Below are 23,857 nucleotides of genomic sequence, written 5' to 3'. Positions count from 1 at the left end.
GGGGGGGGGGGGACCACATCAGCTACAAAAGAGCAAATATCATTCATTAAATCTTGCATTGATTGCTTCCCTGGCTCATTTGGTACATTTTTTAATTCATGCTGCAATAGAATCATTTTGACTCCCATCTGTTGGCTTGCCTAATGATATTTCCACTATTTCTCATTTCAGGTTTCATTTTAAAAGTCCCACATTTACATATTGATCCTGGATGTATCGTGGATTTCTTTGGCTGGTAGCTTGTGACTGATTTTTAGTGCAGCAAATCAACAAAACAGTGAACAGGAGGGCAGGATGCGTCTTTTCCAAACAATTCCTCTCAGGGAGAAAGCAGTGTGAATACTTAAAGTGTGTCTTGTACAAAATCTGTATCTACATCTGCAGTATCCCAATTTGTGTATCTTTTGTGCATGCTTTTTGCATCATACAGAAAAAAGATATGTCACTTTTAGCTGCAATATTTTTAAGGAATTAATGGAATAAATTCAAAAAAATAGGTTTAAAGTCTTTTTTTTGTTATGCAGTAGAAAGTGGAAATGTGTGTTTAAACTCAGAGGTCTCTGGAAATGCATTTAAGCCAAAGGTAATGGCTGTTGAACCACCTCCAGAGTTGTTGTAAGATCACCAGGGATTTATCTTTCAGAGAAACAGATGCTCACTTTTTTATAATACACCAGCGGAACACACTGTGGCTATTTCTGTAGGTCGTCACCTGCGCAAATCCCCTCAGTCCAAAAACTACCCCTACTTGGCATGCTGAGCATGCTTGTCTGCTAGTCCTTGACCCAGTGTCACGTCCTCTTTGCTCTATAGGTTGTGCTGATTAAGGCCAGCATTTAAAGTAGGAACTGGAGGAATCTTCCACCAGCTCTGTCTGCCTGCCTGCCTGCCTGCCTGCCTCTTTGACTGTTCAGTCAGCAGCTAGTGGCCTGATTACAGCCGGCTTTATGGCTCAGGATGGACAGATGGTGTGGCTAGCGCGGTCCTCCCCTGCCCTGCATGACTGTGCTAATTCTCACCCGCTGCCGTACAACAGCCAGTGCCGATCAGTGGAGAACTACCGGGAAATGATTATACAAGTGTGTATAAAACAAATGCACAGTTGGTGGTATGAATATGTCATATTCTTACAATTTAATTCAGATGTGTCGTGAATCAGCACATTTTGTTTTTTGTTTAAGCTGAACAACTTCAACAACACTTGCTGTACTACTGTTATTTTTGAGTTAAAGGAAGTTATATAAAGATTTAAGTAGTGAGCATTGAAGGCGCTAGTAGGCAGATTTTGTAATATTTGGACAGAGCCCGGGAAGCTGTTTGCTTCTGTTTTCAGTCTTTATGCTAAGCTAAGATAACTGTCTGCTGGCCACATAAGAGTGTTGTCCATTTTGCCATCTAACTGTAAAAGGATTGGCAGCAAAATAAGGTAATCCCACTCCAAAAATTCGCATTTTCAACCACGATTGCCAATTTTAACTGAAGCCTTTCCTTTGCCATGTTTTAGTTCACTGTGAATCGAACCAGTAAAAGAAGAAGAAAACGACAGTGTCATGGAATTTAGATAATTCCCACCTGACTATGTCAATGCCCTTCTTTTGTCAAGATGCTCCTTCATGACAATGCCTGGCTGTCACTCCCCATCCGCTAGTGCTCCTGAATGTCACTTTTATCTGATCATTTTTGTTTACATGATCCCAGCTGGGTCCATAATCATTTTCTGTAGCTTATCTGTTGCTGAATTCAGAAAAGAGAATACATGTATGGTCAAAGTTCACCCTAAAACTCCAGGGATAAAGATGGCATGTGGCTGTTATTCAGATGGAAATAGGCGGAGGCATTTTCCACATGCACTCTTTGCCACCTGTTTTGCATGCAGCTTGCAATGTTAGCAGCACAAAACAGAAAGAAGCTCAGATTGTTTTGAGCAGACCAGGACTTGAAGGTTAAGGTCACCTGCTCGGTGTTTGCTGCTGTGATTGCACTTAATTCAAGCCATCAAGCAGACACGCATGAGGCTGTGCACGGCTAACGCCTACAGAATCACACACAATAAGTCTGTAAGTACTATGTTTGCACATTTTGTACTCAATCCAGTCATTTGGACGCAGCATTGTAAACTGAGCAGAAGTTGGGATTCAATTCAAGAAAAATATCATCCATTTGTGTCTCTGGCACGGATTCAATCCCATCTCAATCTTTTCTTTGTGTTTGAGTGTGCATGCTTATGGAAAAAAGTCACAATTGAAGGATGCAATGATCCATTTCAAACAACAAACATCTAATAAAATTGTGAAACAACTTGAAAATAGATCCTATTTTAGATGTTTATAGCAGAAACAGCTAGTGGCTCTGGAATCATAACATTTCAGACATTTATACCCACAATAACCCTGATGTCCTCGAGGCAGGTTCATACTGGCTGTAGATTTTAAAAGCCAGTCACGTTTGGAGTATCACTACTACACGTCGGAGCAACATGCCTGAGGAGCTCTGGCTGCCTAAAACTGCTCCTGGCTAAACAGCACCGTCTTACAAGAAACAATGTCCCAGTTATTTGGGATAATCCACAGCTCTTGTTTTAGAGTATTATCTGAAGACTTGAGTGAAAACCAACAAGTCCCCCAAATTAAACAATTTAGGTTGTTAGTCAATAACGATATGTGTTCTGTGTGCAGGATGGAAGAGACGGTGCGGTCGTTGCTGCAGAATCAGGGCGTCGGGGAGCAGACTGCTGTGGACACGGTGGACATCATGAAGGCCTACAAGGTAAATTACAATCCCAGTGTCTCTCGTTCTTCCTGTGGCCATTCAACTAAAATGACTGTGAGAGAGGGAATGGAAGTGATCATTTGAATGTATAAGTATCTTTCTTTCTATTTCACTCCTTTCCATTTTGGCTCAGAAAGTGTTGAATAAAACTCTGTTGAGCCAAGGTGAGAGTGTTCATCGCTCATCCTGTTACATAAGAGAAATAGCCGCTGGGATTGAGCAGAGAGGCATAAAGAATACCACGTATTTACAAAAACACAGGGTCACTTTACAATTTGGAGCTCGGCGTGTTTACACGGTGTTGAAATGCTGTTGCCTCAGTCAGTTTATCATCGGTGTGTTTTTATCCACTCCCATGTCTGAAAGCCTTAACTATTGTATGGAAAAGAAAGTGAGATGCATTCATTTTCAGACTTGAAAATACCTTTTAAAGTATTTATCCAGCCTCAACACCACACAAATCTTCCTTTTAGTCCACATTCTTTAACATCCAACAGCAAAATACTTCTAGGGAAGAAAAGAAGAAAGGCGTCTAGTTCAGCAAGTGTGCAATAAAAAAGAGTCTATTAAAGTGACTACACACGTTCATCACTTTGCATAAAAGACAGAGATAGATGCAGGAAATCTTTGAATGATGAGTGCAAATAAAAGTGGGCAGAATAAAAAACGAGCGCTATAACATGAGTTGTCAGGATAGTGAAACATGGGATTTGCAGTCATGATAAAAGACTGATGTGCTGCAGGTCGTCCTGAGGTGCAAAAGCTTTATAATGAAAATATGACTAGACAACCCGCAATGAAACATATAGTATGTGACATGAATACAATGTGTCAGTATGCAAATGAATGTTCTCAGTGCACACAGAGTAATCCTTCCCTGGGTTCCCCAACACAGAGAGATTATGTTGAGAAGAAAGAGGTGGAAGTGGAATATGAATTGGTATTTAGAGGCACACCGTAAGATAAGAAAAACTTTGTCTGTAAGAAATTTGTCTTTGACAGGGCAGGCTTAAATGCCATAAAATACATATAAGAACATAAAGATGGATATAGAAACACTGTAATAACACTGACTGTACAAATAAGAAAAATGCAAAAACAAGGCCTGAATGGAGCTGTTTGATGTTGTCTATGTATGGCTGTTCAGTGTGGTGAGGGTAGTAAATATTAGAGATGTTCCTATAGCGTTACCAGTGTCAGAAAAGCCTCCGATACCGCCTACAATGCTGGTATCTGAAAGTACCAGAGTCTATGCACCGAGCCGATACCGTGTAATTTAGCCCTGAGGAAAATCTACTTCAAAATGGTTTATTTATGTTCTTTTTCCGTTCTGACTCACTGACAAACTGGATAATAAAAGAAGGTTCTGTGGCATTTATTGTTTGTGTTTGTTCATGTTTCACAAAGAGTTTAAGCTGAGCCAGACCAACAACAAAGATAGAAATCATATCACATCCATACAGGGAGGGTACACAGGTGTTAAATCATAGTAAAAAATATGACATACTGGTATCTGATCAGTACTCAATATCGGCCGATACACAAATTTAGATATCAGAATTGGTATTGGGAGGCAAAAAATGATATCAAACAATCTTTAGTAAACATTTTAAACTCTGGGCACCTGGGTTTTAACTTATGCAGTATTATAGGGCGAAACCTTTCAGCAACCATTCACCCATGTCTGGATCTTCACAGTAACTGTTTTTATTGGTTCATCAGTGAATTTTTAGTCTATAAAATGCCACAGATAATTATTTACAGCGATATGAAAGAGAGAGAAGCAGCATATTCTGGAAGCTGGAATGGGAGAATGTTTGCCTGTCTGGCTAGATAAATCACTTAGATTATGCTTAATCTAATATGAGCTAATAATTGAAATACAATTTAAAACAGAAATAGATTAAATTCTAAACTGTATCGTGATTGTAAATTGCTGAATCCCTAACTTTTACGCCAATGCTCCTAAAGTGCTCTATGTATCTGCTCACTTCCCTCTAATGTCAATTGTAAGCTAATTAATGTCGGCCTTTGCTTTATGACCATATTCCTGCAAAACTAATGGCATTACCATTAGCATTAGCTGTATTTAATGTTCAGTGCTAATTAGCCAATGTATCAGCAGGTTATCTTTGTCATTGTGAGCATGCAGTTAGCAATTAGCCCAAATCAGTGCCACTAGCATGGCTGTGTACATACAGACACATAGTGTTGATATCTTACTGATGTCACATAACTTTGTTATTGTGTTATTGTGTTTAGGATTCTATAAAACTTGATTATTCCTCCATACTGATGTGCAGTATTCACTGGACTGTACTGTCTGTAGACATACTTTGCTCCTATGTTCAGCAGTCAAAGAGAATAAACTTTGAGCGTTATTATTGTATTCCCAGGATAGCTGAACACCATCCATTCGTCCTGCTGCAGCTGTATTCTGTGTGTTCAGCAGACAAACTCAATAACTTGAAAGGGCAGCGTGAGGGACAAGGTTTCCTCCCCTCTCCCACTCCAGACTCTCTCTGCGGAGATTATTACCAAGCCCTTTAACGCCGTCTAATAAGCAGCCTCTCAGAGCAAACCGCAGACTTCACAGGCTAGCCCCGGCAAACAAAAGCAGAGCTAAAAACCGTGACTTTAAAGAATTGCCACAAACTAAATTGTCTGATAGAATCGAGCAAGATTGAAAACCTAATATACGTTTAGAAGAGATTAGATCAAGCTGAAACAAAGTGGATTTTATTTTAAATTCTTGTTAGGAGAGAGACGCATCTTGTTCTGTGCTGCATTTGTATGTGTATGTATATATATATATATATATATATATATTAATTAAAAGACGAGCTGCATATATTAGTGCTGCTAACCCCAGCTTTGTCCAGAACATGTATATGTTTACATAGGAATCTTCAGGTTTGAAAAATATCTGTCAAAGCTCAGGTAGGAATAAAAAATGTAGCACGTCCGCACGCTGATATATCACACTCTAACAACTAAAGAACCTGTGTAAAGAAAAGCTCTAATTGCTTTATCAGCAGCACATGTCAACATTGTTTTGTTGGTTGAAGTTTTATCCTTATTTGTAATGTTTGTTTTTCTCGTTTATTACTGCGTAGGTTGACTGTTTCAGTCCACTGAGCGGTATTGTCAGGAAACAATCACTCTTTGGTACAGTTCATAGATAGTCACAAGCAGATCACCAGCCAAAATAGACTATCATATGCCTTAAAATGTATTTTTTTTAAATCCCAGAACCCAAGGTGAAGTCTTGAAATTGTTTGTTTTCCCTCAACCAACAATCCAAAAAACTAATCATATCTAAACTAAAATAAAATGGAAATATTCTTTATTTGATGCTTATTTTCTCAGTTCTCTCAACCCTTTGCTTTAATTCTTGTGAAATAGTGGAAAGGTTTTACCTCTGCAGAACACCAACAGCTATTCAAATCAAACAATCCGAGAGCTTTAGAGGAGAAAATCTTTTTTTTAGTTGAACTGCTGGACATGCGGTATTTAACCTGTAAAGAGTAGTCACAGCCAGAGAAAATACTGAATAATGCCCTTCACAGTTTCCCAAAGCCCAGGGTGGTGTTTTGAAATTGCTAGTTTTCTCCTTTCAACAGCCCATAAACCGAAGCTAGTATTTAAAATGATACAAAAACAGAGCAGCAAATTCTCACATTTGAGATGCTGGCACACTTAAATGTAGAATATTTCTTTAAAAAAAATGTCTTTAAAACAAGAAGATGCTATTGCAATGACCAAATTGTTCAGTGAACAAGGCTCCAAAGATTACTTATAACTTGAAACAATATGAATAATCTCTTGAGTGTGACAGAGAGCTCAAGTGTTTTCATGTAGCAGTTTGGTGCGAGCCAGACATGCCTAATTAGTGGCTGATTATTACTAGTAGTTAATTATCGCAGACGCCAGGAAGCCAAAAACAGAGGAAGAAAAAGATAGCTGGCAAACTGATGTAGATAGATACACAGTGAGGGGAAGGAGGGAGAGAAAAGGATCCCTATAATACAGGCGAGATGAGAGCCCTGCAAGGTCACTGCCACTTTTTGGAAAACAATTGAAACATGATTAGGGATTAGGGGATGTTTTTGGAGCTCTGTTGTCGAAGCTGCCTCCCCGTTGCCCTGTCTGCCCATCTGATCCTCTCCCCTTTCTTCTCTCCCCTCTCCCTTTTCTCCTTCTCTCTGATTTATGTCTTTCACGGCTCTTTACCCATTTTTTTTTGCATCCTGCTCCCGAAACATTTGTCATACCTCACTTCTAAATAATTTCAAACCATCTGCTCGCGTTTTTACGTGCCAAATTTCCGCCTTTCTTTTGTCGTTTCTTTCTCTTCTCTCTCCCTCTAACCTTTTTTTGTTTTTCTGTGCGTCAGGATAAACTCTCAGAGGAAGTGCGTAAACAGTATGATGGCCTCGAAGGGAATGGCTCACCGCCGGTGATTCAAACGGAGCCGGACCTGGGGCTGCCACCGAACGCTGATCCCGATGCCAGCCAAGCAGAAGAGGACACAGACAAATCCAGACCTCTTCTGGATCGCCTCAAGGCCCTGGAGGTAACTACTTTACTACCCTTTTCTTTTTTTCTTTCCACCTTTACTGATTTCCCTTTGTTTCCTTTCTCTCCACCTACCTTCTTTCTTCTTTGTTCTTTTTCGTTCCTGCCTCTTCATCCCCACTTCCAGCCACCCCTGGCTATCCGTTGTGGTCAGCCTGTCTGCCAGTTGTCAGAGTCCTTTGCTCAGTTGCGTCTGAAAGCACGACAGCTCATCAAATTCTCCAGTCCTCTTCGTTTGGAGAGTAAAGTCATTCTATGAGAGTCACCGCCGCGGGGCCTCAGGCTGTACTCCAGCTTTGGATTGTTTTCCCCTGCGCTCGGGGATTTGTGCTGCACTCTGCCATGAGCCTCAAGCAACAGCTAAGGCGGGTTAGGGTTAGCGCTGCCATTGTTATCCACGCTGATGTTTTTTGTTTTACAGTAGCCACCAGACACATCCTCTCAGATCTCTTTAGCAATTAAAGGACTCAGACTTAATTAAATTTAGGCCACCAGTCATACCTTCTCAATCCTAAGTGGCTCCATATGGCATCTTGATGTTGTTTAGTCTTTACCCCATCACAAATCAGGTAACATTTTTGGAAGACAATAAAGCAAATGATGCCAGTATTCAAGAAGTTGACTGACACCCGTAAGGAACTAAAGTTCCTAAAACAAGAAAGTGTATTCTTTCAGCCTACACACACATAAAAGTCACACATTACACTAAAGTATCCGTGATAGAAAATAGGCTCTAATTACAGCAAAGTGGCAGGTAATTGCGTGTTGCTCCTCAGTTGTACGCTATCTTTCTGGACGGGCAGGAAGTGGGGTCAGCCTGTCCCGGCAAGCCACCAGATGAAGCACATCACCTGAACATTACATTTTAAATGCCTTTATCAAAAGTTATCTGCCATTTCATCCCACTCTGCCGCCGCGGGTGATGGATGCACCGCCGGGCAAAAGCAGCAAAAACAAAGCACATGCAATACATCACTACCCAGCATTGTGCATAAACTCCACTGACACTAAGTAAGCACTGCCCTGCTCTTATTTCTCCAGCTCAACTGATAGTGTTCATTAACTTGGCAGGCACGCACTGTGGTCTATAAATGAAAACACCCGGACTTTTAGACAAATGCCCGTTGGTCATTTTACTTGTTAAGTGATGAGAACATAAGAACTAAAATTACCCATGTGGCCACAGAGGATCATTTACTAACGTGCTTTCTACACAAACCAAAGTTTATATTCTGGTTTCAATACTACAAAAGGCGTTTTTAATGGATTCCTCTTTAACTACTGTACCTGACATCAGGGCTATCCCTTCAATTTGCTGCCATTCATTCATTCACTGTATACTAACAAGTTCCACAGGCTTACTAATTGCTACCCAAGCTTGATCCATCCCATAAACATGGTTATTTCTTTGCATTCATCTGCGTTTTTGGTCTTGAACTGGCTCTTCAAATATCAGTGAACATTGCATTGTGCCACGCAGGTGGCCACATATTGTTACAGCGGCAGAGAGGAATAGAAAATGAATCCTTGAAAACCATGTCACTTCACAAACTTAAACGCACATTTGCATGTCTTTCTAAATAGTGTTTATCAGAGAGAGAGAGCCCTTTATGTCAAGGTTTTCCAGTGAAACAACTATAAGATTGTCTCCAGAGAACAAGTTACAGTATGCTTTTCAATAAACTTTTACAAGGACACTTGGAGAGCGCAGACATCTGTGAAGGCCATGCCCTGTCTCGCAATGTTGCAAAAAATCAATAATATTTTGTAAATCCGCTTTATTCTCTCCAAAACTTAACGGTTCTTCCTTGACCCATGCTTCACTCTTCTACCAAGTTGCATGGAAGTTCAGTCAGTAGTTTTTTTGCAATCCTAAAAAGCAAGACATGATATAATAAGTAATAATAAATCCACTAATGAGTCAAAATGACATTGGGTTTCTCATTTCAATCTTTTCAAGGCTTTTGTGTCATTGAACAGTAAAGCAGCAAGAACTTACAACAAAACACCACTTAAGTTGCATTCTGTAACTACATACTGGAGAGTCAGATAACAAACTACTTCAGTTTGAAAGAAATGAGCTCTTGTACAGGTGTAGTGCTCGCCCACAACACAGGGATCTGTTTCCTGAGCAAGTGCTATATTATAAATTAATTAATACCTATGATAAATAATGTCAAGGGATTTCTCTAATGAAAGATATCCCTTAAAAAATGTAATTTTATTCCAAAACACATAAGCAAGATGTATTTAGTCACGTAGGTCATTCATTACATTTGTACCCATAAGCAAGCTTCAAGGCTTTAATTAATCAGTGTTTCTTCCTAGATGGCATAATTAGAATGTTTTATGGGTTGCAATTATGTTTCCCATGTTTTCATCAAGGGATTGGTAGTTTCTACTAAAGGGCAGAGGGTGAGAGAAGCAAAAGCTGGCTGACAGCTCCTAATATGCTGCCTGCCACTGACAAATTGGAAACTCCCAGAGATCAATAGGGCGCCGCCTCATCACTTGGCTAGTGGAGGAGATATTCTTATTAGGTCCAAACTCCAAATGGCTAGTTGCCGTCCCAAAGTTCAGCAGCATGTCTTCCATCCCCTTGACCTTTTTTACTCTGGTACTTTGTACATTTTGTATTGGCCGTCCTGGTTCATCGTTGACATATGACCTTTGTGAAGCAACTTCTCCTGTTAGCTGCGGCTTTGCTTGATTGCTGCCTTCTGTCTCCATTGCCGTTGTTTTTGTTGCATCACATGTAACCAAAGTCTCTGCGAGGTTTGTGCTGTGCTGCGTTGACCTTGAGTGTGTGTGTTTGTGTGTGTGTGTGTGTGTGTTTGTGCGTGTCTTCTTTGCAGGAGAAGAATTCCGCCTTAGCCTCGGAGAACGAGAGCCAGAGGGAACAGTATGAACGCTGTCTGGATGAGGTGGGTGTGAACCCTTGTTTATCTTGTTCCACTCCGAGACACATTCAAGGGCGCCATATGACTCGCCAGATGTTTAACTTACCTTGGAAAAGTTCAGTGTTTGTTGAATTAGCTTTGCCTTTGTGTGAACAGAGTGAGCGGTATTGTTGAGCTTAAGATTAAGGGTTTTAATGAGGTCCTGCAAAGTATGCTGTGTTTCCCACCTTACTTGAACTGCAGCTTGAGGGAGGCAGAAGTGAATTGTTGATATAAGCATTTCATTTAGAAAACAGTGTCTCATTTTTAAGGCACTAAAATCTCTCATCTCACACTTTAATAAAAAGGCAAGCATGTTTCCGCTTTAAGCTGCAAGCCCCAAGCTTCAACATTAGTTGGAAGTTAAAAAACATTCATGGCAACCGGGGTGCTATTTTTCATGCTTTTTAATGCACAATTAAAGGATCTTTAAATCCAGAGGGATTGTTGATGCTCAACAATAGCAGAAATGCCAGAGGATGCTCTTGCAGGTAGACTCCTCTGCACATTGCTAACAGCAAGGGGGGGACACATTATAACCGTAGGGTCTGGGGGTCATCCCCACCACAATAATGACCAACACCTGCATTCTGGTGAGTTTTTATGCTACAGGTTATGGTGCAAATGTCTTTATTTATGTAAAGGATATTATTGTTATTTTAGAAATCATGTACATCTCAACAACACATCTGTTAGAGAACGATACCTTGTTAAAGCCAGAACCTCCATGTTTAAATCTACATAAAAGACATGACATCCCAAATTTATTTTTCACGCTTCTGTTGTGTTCTTTAACGGGCCATTGTAGCACAAGGTAACCACAGTTCATTTTTCACAGTTGTTTTCTGTACATGTTTTGAGCCTCCTCAAAGGTTATTTTGACCTCTTTTGGTGAGTGGGTTGTCTTTAATATTTTTTGAGGTGGGACAAATCTACCTCTTCTAAATATTGGGGGGGGGACATATCCCCTGCATCCCTCCCCCTTAATCTACGCTTATGGCTATACAATATACAATCCACCATTACACCTATGTTCAATGGTCAAAACAGCTCATTGTTGTTATTTGTGGTCAGCATCAAAGTCTAAAATGCGAGCTGCTAAACAGCCTTAACCTGATGTGAGCTGGTGTTGCTGAAGCAACGGTTTACATAACAATGGCACTTCTGTGCCCTCTGGTATTTTGTGAGAGCGTGATAAGTGCTGTTTAGGGAGCCACATGAGGGGAAAAAAGCAGCCCGAGTTTTGGCTGTGCCTGCTTGCTGAATCACTCCAGGAGAAGGGAAGAATTTGTCCTAAAGCCAACAGGCCCAGTGGGCTGAGCCAATCTGCTGGAGGGTGGGAATAACTTGCTAGAGGAGATGGGGGAATAAAAAGGAAAGGATGGAGAGATTTAAGGAGGAAAGTGTGAGGAAAAAAGATCAAAAGTGAGTATTAAAAAAGAAAGGAAGGGGAGGAATATAGTGACACAGCCGTGTTAGAGTTTGTGTCCTCCATGGATAGTATCTGGGGTAAATTCAGTCGTTGTCTCTTCTCTGCTTCCCTGCCTCATTAAGATGGCTCAACTCTGCTCTGTTGTGTTTACTTGTCAACTATTTTTCCTATGTGGTTGACTTTTGTGGAAGGAGGGCTTCGTAATGATCCTGTTTTGATAGTGGAGGCTGTCTGCCTCTTTTAACGACTGCTCAGAACAACAGTGGAAAGCCAAACGTTTGCTCTGTAACAGAAGGAATGATTATTTTTTTTATGTTAGACCAGCTGCTTGTCTACATTTTAGTGTAGAGTGCAAAGCTCATTTGTAGTGTAATTACTTTTTTCAAAGTCATACAATGTCGGCAATCCTTTGTCCAAAACCATTAAGTCGGGTTTTGTTTGATCACTCGGCAATTTTTTTTAACACAAAGTCGATCTGTAACTTGCGGTTCCAGGAGCAGGGCTCATTTCACCATATTTACTCCCATCTCTCCCCATTCAATAAACGAGAGTGAGTGCACTCCAAACAGCCGATGTGGCTTCACACGGTAATAATGAGCAATCAATGGGCAGTAATCGGAGCCGCTTCTCCGTTGGTGCTGTGGTCTGAAAGGTGCGGGCGGGGGTGTTAGCCCCTGTGAGAGCAAAGCCTCTGCTTCTACATCATACTGCCGCTGTCAAACTAGCATTAGGAAGAGAGAGTTGAATAGTAATAAAGACGTGTGTAAACGATACTTAAATGCACGCACATATTAGGTCTGTTGTGCCATTGTGTTCCCTTGAGCTCATAATAATTAGTATTGTAAGTGTTAATTGGCAGAGGAAGTCCTGTGGAAGGGCAGCGTTAGCAGTGCAATGTCGCTCTACAGAGGCCTATAAGGGTCTCAGGAAGTCAAGAAGACCTTGTGTTACATTCAACAACAACATTTTTTTCTTTCTCTCTCTGTCTGTTTAAGGTTGCCAATCAAGTTGTGCAGGCGCTTCTCACCCAGAAGGTTTGTTTCTTATTTCCATGGAAACCATTTTGCTCCTCATCTCAGATCCCTTTTAACAGCATTGCCTTAATAACATAACCCATCAACACCTTGCATTCTTGGATTAACGATACATTTGATGATCATTGAAACATAACCACAATACTTTTACCTTCTAGAAATGGAAAAAGGGAATATTACGAGGCAAGAATTTTATCTGACGCTCTCTGTGTTGCTATTCACTCAGGATCTGAGAGAGGAATGTCTGAAGCTGCGAACGCGGGTTTTTGACCTTGAGCAGCAGAATAGGGCGCTGGGTGTTCTGTTCCAGCAGCGGATCAAGCCCGCCTCGGACCTGCTTCTCCAGGTATGCTGCCAACTCAGAACCCAACATACAGCATGACATGCAACTGAGCCTTTGGTTTGAAAATGCACCTAGCACATAGCCATGCTCCTCACAGCTGTAAACCTGCTTGCTCACTCTCTGCCTCCCCTGCAATCATCCAGTTTACAAAGGAAGCAGCAGCTCCTTCAGTAAACAAGCCCGAGCATTTGAAATTGTTTTTCATTTGGGTTGGTATTTAACTGCTCCGAGTTCTCAGATTGAGACAGAGGCTGCAAAGAAGACAGTAAATACTTTGATTCAGAGCACAAAAAACACTTACATCAATCTTCATCAATCTTATCAGACACTGTTTTTTTGGTTTGTTTTTCTGTTTTGAAGCAAAAATAAAGGAAACACAGGCCTTAGAGCACAGATCCCTTGTTGTTTTGGTTTGTTTATCATGCATAAGAGTTCAAGCTGAGGTTGCATACTGTATGTGCAGTTTTAATGCTTTTTTTATGGTATCACTAAGGACTCTGTGGCGATGCTTAAGAGAGATTCTGCAAAGGCAAACATGAACTTCAAAGTTAAAAAAAAGTCAGTCTTCCCTGGTGTATCCAAAAAAGAATACTACCCTTCATATCAGAATAAAATATGAAGTTTTATTCCTCTAATGCAGTTCGGACTGAAATAAAATCTGCTGCAAAACAACAAAGATTTGAACTATCAGATATCTCTTCTGTATGCATTACACAACAACCACCACTGTATTTATATTCTCCACGGACGCCACATTCTCTTATTTGGAGTGGCTGAAAATTGCCTCAGTTCATCTTTTTGGTCCTTTGGAAAACACCAGTTTAGTGAGAGAAGTCTGTGTGTGCGTTCCAGCTAGAATTTCAAGGTGTAATTATGAGACAGACGGACCTTCCACTTTGTGCTTTACTCATCTAATGTCAACAGTATTATAGCATTGCAGGTCAATAAGAACAGTTTGGAAAGTAGGGTTTTACAGAATTATGTGCTCCTAGCTGTGAATGTGGAAATAACAAGCTTCTAAAAGAAAGGAGAATGGGAAAGAGCTGTCAGTCGGGCCAGACGGGAGAAAGACAGGGTGAAAGGAGAGGAGGCAAGCAAGGGTAGATAAGAAGGAAAGGACAGGACAATGAAAATGGAGAGAGATGAGATAGCAGGGAGCCGAGACAACAAGGAGGTGGGAGTGAAAAACTAAGGGCAAAATCACAAGGGGCAGGAATGGTAGATCAATTGAGTTTTAGAAAGAAAAAAAAAATAGGAAAGAGAAATAATATGGCTCTGGGTGTGTTGTAAAGCTCTCCATCAGTTCCAGCTTCTTCCAGCGCCATTATTGGATAGGCAGGAACATTTTCAAGTGAAACTGCAATATAAAAGGCTAGGGGAGAGATATTGATGATATCACTGTAGGGACCAAGAGGTGCAATCCAGCTGGGGACGAGAATTAAGGCCAAGACTTAAGTGTTTTCGCCATTTTTTTCTTCCATATGATCCAGCTGGAACAAAAAAACCACCCATCTAAGATGATAAATCAGTTTATTGGGTTTGTGCGTCAACATTTTGTGACACAGTGACGTGCAGGTTTTGCCACTGGAAAATGAGTTGTTTCCCTGCTCATTACCTTTTAATGATATTTCCGCCATCGACTGGTGAGTCAGTGTAAGAATTAATCACAATGTGGTCATGCCGCTGCGGATGTTTTGTACGTCCATTATGAGCTCTGCGCTCATGTGTGGGAGAGCTGTTAAAAACATTTATATTTATCACAGGGGGCTGAAACTTTTAGCAGTATGTAATTTAGGAATAGTCCTTGTTTTTTGGCCATCTATCTCTAAACACATTATATATCACACATTATAAAACCACCAAATATATGAAAAAAACGCCATATTGAGAGGATAATGCCCCTCTCATGTCTGAATGTTAAATATGAAGCTATAGCCACGGGCAGTCTAACTTAGCTCAGCACAAAGACTGGAAACAGAAGCTTGGCTCTGTCCAAAAAAATCTAAAGTAGCATTATTATGGTACCTCTGAAACTAAACCTACACCCTTGTGTAATTACAAACAGTTTCACATCCCACTTACTAAACCATTTTCGCAAAAATTCTAATAAATTATGAAAATAAGAAGAGTGAGTTTTCATTTCTTCACTCTGCTGGAGCCACTGGCAGAGGGTGACTTAATCACCCATACGAGTGTACTGTTTCCCATTTAGCTCTGGACCTTTTGCTTATCAGTAATTAAACGTTCTCTAGTTCCCTGAGGGCATCTTGAGTTTCTCTGATAAAGAACCATAATGCTTTTAACGGGAGCTATACCAGTTGTGCACCTTCACCGCCTTCAACTGAATTGGTTTGATTCCAAAAAAAAAAGGCCATGCATTCATTTCAGAGGAATCTGACATTTTGCCGTTTCAAACTTACAATGATGGTTGTTATCTCAAACCATGCATGCAAACCATGAAACCAAGGGAAAACAACTAGTGTGCAGTCCCATCCCCTATCAAATGTGACAGGCAAGTGGCAACCGAGTCGCCCATTACTGAGACAAATACTCTGCGTCCCTAACTAAGCTCCCTCAGGGCCCCAAGAACACAGCGTGAGCGCCAGTGACCTCATTACTGCCATGCATTTTTTGCAGTTTAGATGATCAATCATGCTGCTTGCTGTGCTAAAAAGTTTTAGATCACAAATTTAAAGGTCCAGTGTGTAACGTGTTTAGTTGTTCATTATCAAAATCAGTGTTGCCGGTTCACAAACTTGTCCTTTTTCATGAATATTTACCACCACCATCACTTCCAAGTATTCCTGTTGGCTTGAAATTTTACATTTGCATTCGCAGGAAGTGGTGCTCCACATTCATGCGCCATCTTGAATTACGTTAGCCTGTAAGGGTCATACAGGACATACCGTTTTACGTTTTTGCCTTTTCGCTGTCACATAACGTAACTCACTGACGCTGCTAATGCTGCTAATGGGTACCGTCGCTTCCCAGCCCCGGCAAGTTAGAAAAAGGAAAAGTTGAGAACAATATGTATTCAAAATGTAAATTTCCGGGAAAAGAGTCTTCTTCCTCACCCGGAAAAAGAAAAAGGAGATTGAAAAGAGCAAGAGACTACTTTACTGTACTTTGAACTTCGTGGCGTGAGAGAATTGATTGCGATGTATGAGCTCAACGCTAGATGGGAGCAATTGGACCTTTAAACAAATGATGCCACTTTTTAGTGATGGGTGAAGTTTTATGATAAAATTTACATGGAGCTTTTAAGATATTCTTTTTAATTTTTATTTTTTTTATTTTTTTTTTATTTTTTCAATAGAACTCTCACTTTAGTCTTGTCATTTCACTTGTCATATCGCAGCCGAGCCTTTGTCTCATATTCTAGTGTAGTTTACCGGGCTGTGTGTAGCTGGAGCTTTAGGATGAGTCAGACATATAGATTGGGTCGTACAGGTGAGTGTTGTATGTGTGTATGAAATAATGTGTGTGTGTGTGTGTGTGTGTGTGTGTGTTTGTCTTTTCTCTCTGACTGCTTGTTGACCCGCCGTTGTGCGCGCTGTACGCGTGTTGCAGTGCCGTTCACCCGATGGGTTTTTGACAGCGGGTGCCACTGCTGATGTATTTGTTTGGAAGCTGCTATTCTGGGCTGATATTCATTATCTTGAAATATGACCAACGTCAAGCCAAAAAACAACAAAGAACAAAAGCAGGAAGCCCCTTGTTTTATCTGCAGTATGACACACGTAACTTCTCTGTCAGCGTTCAGACTAATGGATGTTCACAAAAGTTAAGAAAAGGTCACATTTGCATAAGATATTACAGTCTTGCATGCATTAATTTGTGACTTTGATCTTGGCCTTGAACCTGGAAAAGTTCAAGTTGTGTACACACGGCCTTGTCATCTACCATTTCCTTCGCCTACACCCCCCACCCCTTATCCCCGCGACCCTGTGACACTATTGACTGAATCCTTGATGAGGATGCTGAGGAGGTGAAATCCAGCACCCTACGATAAGATCAGAGCCTCCAGTGACACCTCAGTCACTCCCATCCCGTGTGGACAGCAGGGATGCCCGGCCGATGCGACATCAGAGCTGCACAAAATTTCAATTTCATGACTTTCAAAACTGGAACCTCACATACATCTTGAAGTAATTTTTTATTTTGAAAGAGCAATGCCCATGAAGCTTTACAGTTCGAAACCTGTTAACAGCACAATTTGGACCTCGACTGAGGAATCCTTTACACTTTTTTTTTTTTTTTAAAGATTGCTTCTTGGGCATCGTTACGCCTTCATTGGCAGGACAGCTGAAGTGATGAAAGGGAGAGAGAAGGGGAATGACATGCAACAGAGGGCCGCAGGTTGGAGTCAAACCTGGGCCCGCTGTGTTGAGGAGCAAACCTCTACACATGGGCGCCCGCTCCGCCAACTGAGCTATCCAGGCACCCTTCTTTACACTTTAAATGCCTTTAAACTGGATCAAACCAGCTTTTAAAGAGCTTGTTGTTTTACGAATCTTAAAAGTATTAAGGAATACTTAACTCTGTGCTGAGCAATCATTCTGTTTCCATAGCACCATTACCACCTAGTCAGTGAAGCTAATTAGTCTAATTCACATGCTCGCACTAATACAAAAAAAAAATTTTTTCTTTGATTGTTTGTATAAAAAATTGAAGAGAAAAACATTGGATGGTTGTGCTTTGGCCACAGGCAAACTGATACAGGTTGTTTGTTCTTAAGAGACAAAAAAAACTGTTTTAGTATCCTTATGAGCTGTTTTCTTTCATCTTCTTTTTTGTCCCGCAATGTTCAGAGGACTTCTTCACAACACAGAAAAATGTCCAAATAAACTGAGAGTTAAATGGAATGCAATAAAATAAAGATCTACCTCTTTTTTTTATGTTTATGGCATTGATAGAAAATTTGAGCAGTTTGGTTTTTAAAGCTCATTCTCCATTTGCTGAAGGTGACTTCCACTTTTATAATGTGCACTTTTCTTGATAGATATTGTTTTGCTGCAGGTGCGCAGCATGAAAAGTGCATTTCATTTTAATGGTAGAAGCTAAAACTGGAATATATCATAGCACAGAAAAACACACGCATGTGTGTATGGATATAGTCCCTGAGTAAGCATTAGTTTTACCCTTGGCTGGGATATTCAGCACAAGATCAAATGTTTAGTTCCGGCATATTTCCAGTCTCAGTTAATTTGAGCGCAGAGAACCCAGTGTAATTAAGTTCTGAGATTAATACGTGGAAATGTATTTGGTTTTGCATCCCTCCCTCTTAAGCACAAGAGTTAAATAACAAAAGAGACTGCAGACCAGCATACGAGTAAAAAAAATCAAAGGAATCCCTTACTCCCTGATGCAATTATTTCCTATTCACATTAGTTTTTTTCCCGGCTGATGACATTAATGACTTTGAGCGAGGAGTATGAATCAGGGCTCTGCTTGGCGCTAGTGGAGGGAATCTGATAGGTTGGCAAAATGTTCAGCCTGGACATACTGTATGGCTTTAAACTGTGTTATTATTTTATTTCATTTTCATTGAAATGTGTAACTTCAGGGATTTGCTGTGAAGAATCACTAAGTGTGAAAATGTTTCAGGTATTACATTTGATCAAATTTTGAATGAACAGTATATTGATGAAGTGCTAAAAGAAGACTTTTAGATTGTGCTGTGCTGTACAAAGTCTTGATGATTGAAAAATCCCCCTACTATTCTGTTGTTTTTTCAATGTCATTTTAATTTCCTGCAGTCAAAACTCACTCTGGTGTGTCCTTCCCTTTGCCTTTCAGAAACTCCACTCTCGGATCTTGGATATATCTGCGGCAGATTTGCTTCTGGAGACAGAGAGAAGCAAGGCCTTCTTGCTTTCCAGAAATACAGACTCTCCCTCCAGTGTAAGTCTAATGGGAAACGCGCAGAAGACAATGCTTTTTTTTGTCCAGCCATAAAAAATCGTCCAAGTAGCATAACCGCAACCCCCTCAAGAAATCATTACAAGATATTAAAATACAGTCCTATCTATCTGAAGCTGTGACCCCTCCTCTGCTCTTAGCAGGAAGAGCTGGCAGTATCACTTGGCACAAAGAGGAATAAATCCTTGTCATATTACCAGAAAACCATCGATTGAGACTCGCCGTTAGTAAAAATGAATCCATAGGACACGGTGGTAGATTAGTCATCTTATGTATTATGCATTAAGGGCTGAAAATGAGTTTGATCCCTTCTTTTACCCTTTTACCCCTCTGAGAATGCCACCTGATAAACTTTAACGCGTGCTTTGAGAGCGGAAGAAGTGGAAGAAATGAAATAATATAGGCCGAGATGTCAATTATAAATCGTACTATTATCTAAACGTGCAAAAGTACCACCTCTCCTTAACTAGGTTGTGTTAGGTGATACGCATCAGTGAATCTTAATATGAGATTAGTGGAATATCTTGTTTCATATCTAGCACACAAGAATAAAATAATTTATTTGCATAGTCAAATTAATGGCAGTAAGATACTAATTGAAGAAACATCTGCTGTGTCGCACATGGAAATTTGATTGATGTTTTCAAATCAAATTTGAAAAAGGAAACTTTGCCAGAGTATTTGATCAGTCTGTCAAGTCGTTAAATACCTTTCATCACAAAATTAACAGCAAGAGAGCAATTAGATTTGCAACTCTATCCGGTGACTTACACATCAGGTACTCTCACATTTAGAGTTATAAAGTATAAATGTTCCTATACATGTTATTCACGCGATAATGACATGTCTCGTTTCTCTATCTCACAGGAGATTCAGTTGAATGGAAAGGCAGGTCTCCCTGTGACGAAGTGTCTGAGCCAGCTGAGTCTGACAGCACCAGCGCCTGTTTACCCACGCAGCAGCTGTAGCAGTAGTGAGTTGTCCCTGTCAAGTGCGTGCAGTGAATTCTCCAGCGGCTCCTACACCTGGAATGATGGACGCTCCTGTGGGAAAATGGTAAACCCTCTCCCTCTATAATAGACTGAGTAGCTATAGAAGAACAGTAGATCATCAAGATCCTTGTTTTTGCTGTCTTTCTTTTATAAACCCCTAACCAATTCCCCATCTTGCTGTTGGAGTGTGCTGATTATGACTTATTGACCCACTCTTTCTTTTTGCCCTGTAGTCATCTCTGACCTGGGAGAAGAGGCTGAGTTTGGGTTCATCAGCCCCGAGTAATATCTGCGCCGCCCTGGAGGAGCAGCTCCCCACAAGGCGCAAGGAGAGCAACATACTCGAGGGACTGAGAAAGCTCCAAAGGAGGAAACACAGGAGCTCCTCTGCTTCATCCAAGGTCTCCAAGTCAGGCGACAAAGACTGCATGAACTCCAACGAGGGCATCTATTCGCTGGGTATTAAAAGTGGCAGTAAAGTAGTTTTCAAGCCTACCCATGCGGGTAGAACTGCAGCTGTTGGGGGCAAGAAGTTCTCATATGATTCAGATGATGCAGATGATGAATTGGCACATTCCAGTCGAGGAGATAACATTCCCACCAAAGACAGTTGGCTGTACTGTAGGAGGCTCTCCCGCAGCATTTCAGACAGTTTGTGTAACTGGGAGGGGATACAGGACAGTGGAGGTGGAGGTGACTGTAGCTCAGGACCCGGGGCTACAAAACAACCTTCTGGTTGTGACTTAAAAGAGCGTCCTGAGAAACTCATGAGTTTCATAAACAGTTTTCTTCCTGAGGGAGGGCGGACATCAGCTTTTAGTAAACCATCCTTGCTACACTTCAACCCTTCTTATCACCTCTCTGACGCTGATGATCCAGAGGAACTCAACTCGGAGTCTAGTGAAATCGGAATGTCCTTTAGCCAGCCACCGGAGCCAGCAGAGAGGGACTCCAAGAGAATGTCAAGAGATGCTGCCAAGCAGCTCGCACAACAGTGCTTGCGTAGAGAGCAGGGACGCACCCAGTCTGCAGATGGGAGGCCCAGACCTTTCAGCCTAATTAAGGAGCCCAAAGGGGCCAAGTGTACTCAGTCTGAAGAGAGCATTTTGGCAATATTTGATGCAGAAGGACAGCCTATTGAACTTTGTGCTCAGAAGCTAACAGCAGGTGCTGGGCCTCGAAATGATATTCGAAGTAGTAAGGTAGTTGCCGATTACACAGACCTAGTGCCCCGAGAGAGGCCAACAAGGCAAAAAGCAGAAAATGCAAGAAACTACAGCATTCTTGAATCTCCAGAAAAGCCATCTGAATATCAAATTAGGTCTAGCAAAACAAGCAATAGCAGGGAGGGCAGTACAGAGAGGCTTTCAATGCAGCTGACTCCACAAAGGAAACTAATCAAACCACCAAGCAGCCGACCCAATAAAGGCCATTCCATTCTACCAATGAATGATTCTGCTGGTTCCAAGTCCAGTGGTTCAAAGATACCCGGCCGTAACAAACCTTCAGGATCCCCACTGGGATTGTCTAAGGGATCTTCCACTGACCCAAGTAACAGTGGAAACTCAGGACCCACTGGTCAGGAGAAATCCCCCTCCTCTCCTGCAGTTAAACTGTCCAGGTTCATTAAGGCACCAGGAATCTGCTTACAGAGCCCAAAGACGGTAAACTCCAAGCTCCCCAGCAGGACCGAATGGAGTAAAGGCTCCTCCTCTGGTTCCCCTCACCTCTCAAGGAGGCACCTGGAGTATGCTGACAATGGTGAACAGCCAACCAGGGACAAACACTGTGAAACCGCCAAAAACAAACTCAGGTCCCCTTCTCCTCCCCCTCCCCCGGGTCGCACCACCTCCTTACTGATCAGACCAAATTACGAAGGGTCGCCTCAAGCACATAAAACATGGGTGGCTCAAACATCCACACCAACCACTGTGAGGGGCCCTCCCCCAAGTTACCACACCTCACTTTTACCAAATATGCAAACTACGCTACCCATCAAGGATAAAGACTGTTTAGACTTGGATGCAGGCTACGGGACTGCACTTGCACCTCAGAAACTGGTTGAGAAAACCAGTCAGCACCTTCAAAAGTCCCCTGCCATGACACCTACTAAAGGCACTTCCAAGAGGATGACCTCGAAAGACTACCTCCCTTCTGCAAACTCAGGGTGTGCTCCAGAAACTGAAAAATCACCTAGAAGCTCAAAGAATGTCCCTCCTCCCTACAGTGCCCTCAGAGGGTCCTCACTTCAGAACGCATTTGCAAATAAAAGAGGATCAACCCATGAAAATGTCCATCAGACAGTGCAGAAGACCTCTATTAGTTTACCTATATCGCTTCAGGACAACCCTCAAGGTAAAACCGAACCACAAAATGGTAAAGCTGTTGTCAGCCCACCCAGCTCGGTCATGCTTTCCCCCAACACAGCAGAAAAAGCCTCAAAGACTCGCATCCCAATGGGGTTTAAACCATTTTTAAAATCTCCACCCAGTCATAAAAATAGTCCCTCTATACCAGGCAAGCAAGAGAAAGATCATATCAACTCAGTCTCCAAGGAGACTGTGACTTTAAATGCTTCTACCCAATGTGACAGCTTGAAGCCAGTGTACAGTATTGAGTCCCTTCCCAAGATGTCCATTACAGAGGGGAACGGTGTGGTCCAGTGTAGGTTAAAGGAAGAAGACGTGCATGCTGCTGTGTTACCAGAGGAGGGGGACGTTTGCGATAAAGGGAAAAGGAGTAGTGAACTTTTCTCTAGATCCATATCTGTTACCACCAAATCTCATCTAAAGCCGGCCTTGGGCATGAATGGGGCCAAAGCCCGTAGCCAGAGTTTCAGCACCAACTACATTGAGAAACCCAACATCAATGTTCTTGATGGACCTGGTAAAATCCGAACTCAGATCATCACCAACTCTGGGGAAAGGGGAAACACTTTGTCAAGGCAGAGTTCCTTGGAGGTACCAAGTGTTGGCTTAGTGGAAAGCACTGTTCATTCCCCCAGGACAAGGCTTAGCCACTACGGAGGCATGACGGGGTCGAATAGTCACAACATCCTCCCTGAGAGAACTATTAAATCAGGCTCCAAAGCTGAGGGATCACATGTTAAAGAGGCACGTAGCTTACCCATCAGTGATAGAATTGGTTTGAACAACATTCGTAAGCCAGCAAAAGTTGCCTCTCATCCACAGTTTCAGCCTCCTTCCTCTTGTGCCCTTAGCTCAGAAAAGCCAGTGCGAGAGACAGGAAGCATAGCAACCACCCTGAATGAGCCAGACTTTAGCAGGGAAGTCCAAATCCAGACCGACTCTACAGATACGGAGGAGAAAAAAATCAGCCCAACAGTCTGCACTATTGAAGAGAAAGTCATGATGGGAATCGAAGAGAATTTGCAGAAATGTCAAGAACAGGAGAAGGTCGCTGCCAGCGAGACCAAACAGAAAACGGGCCCCTCTCTGGCAAACTGGTTCGGCCTCCGTAAGAGCAAACTTCCAGCTCTGGGCGTTAAGAAAACCGACTCCCCTAAGGGAAAAGAGGAGAAGAAAGAGTCGAAGATCGGATCAGTGCTTGGAGGCAAACAGATGAAGTCTGACAAGAGAAAGGATAAGAAGAAAAATGATAACCAGCAGAGAGACAGTCAGGAATTGCAGAATCTGTCAGAGATGAACAACAAGCTGAGCTCCATCATGGACCACTGCAACAATCAGATGGGTCAGATTGCCAGTCAGATCCAGTGTACGACAGCCTTTATCGGCAAAGACCAGTTTGTAAAAGAGATTCTTGGCAGGTAGGTGAAAAAACATCTTTGTCATCAAGAAAATCACAAATTAATTACCCTTAATTGATTG

The 23,857-nt window shown here is 41.7% G+C and overlaps 1 protein-coding gene across 10 annotated transcripts in view; it reads left to right on the top strand.

Annotated features, from left to right (window-relative positions):
* The window catches only part of LOC116673896 (nck-associated protein 5), a 125,602-nt gene that overhangs the window by 84,100 nt on the left and 17,645 nt on the right, over positions 1-23,857 (top strand). For all 10 annotated transcript variants that reach the window (XM_032506243.1, XM_032506247.1, XM_032506246.1 and 7 more), the window contains 8 exons: positions 2,676-2,766; positions 7,166-7,345; positions 10,203-10,271; positions 12,714-12,752; positions 12,979-13,098; positions 18,895-18,999; positions 19,885-20,073; positions 20,243-23,796. In XM_032506243.1, the coding sequence (XP_032362134.1) occupies positions 2,676-2,766; positions 7,166-7,345; positions 10,203-10,271; positions 12,714-12,752; positions 12,979-13,098; positions 18,895-18,999; positions 19,885-20,073; positions 20,243-23,796 (4,347 nt within the window). The remainder of the gene's footprint in view (positions 1-2,675; positions 2,767-7,165; positions 7,346-10,202; positions 10,272-12,713; positions 12,753-12,978; positions 13,099-18,894; positions 19,000-19,884; positions 20,074-20,242; positions 23,797-23,857) is intronic.

This window comes from Etheostoma spectabile, chromosome 24, assembly GCF_008692095.1.
Source record: "Etheostoma spectabile isolate EspeVRDwgs_2016 chromosome 24, UIUC_Espe_1.0, whole genome shotgun sequence".
Classification (NCBI taxonomy): Eukaryota; Metazoa; Chordata; class Actinopteri; order Perciformes; family Percidae; genus Etheostoma; species Etheostoma spectabile.
The sequence above is the reverse complement of the archived record's forward strand: the minus strand, read 5'-3'. Positions and strand labels throughout refer to the sequence as shown.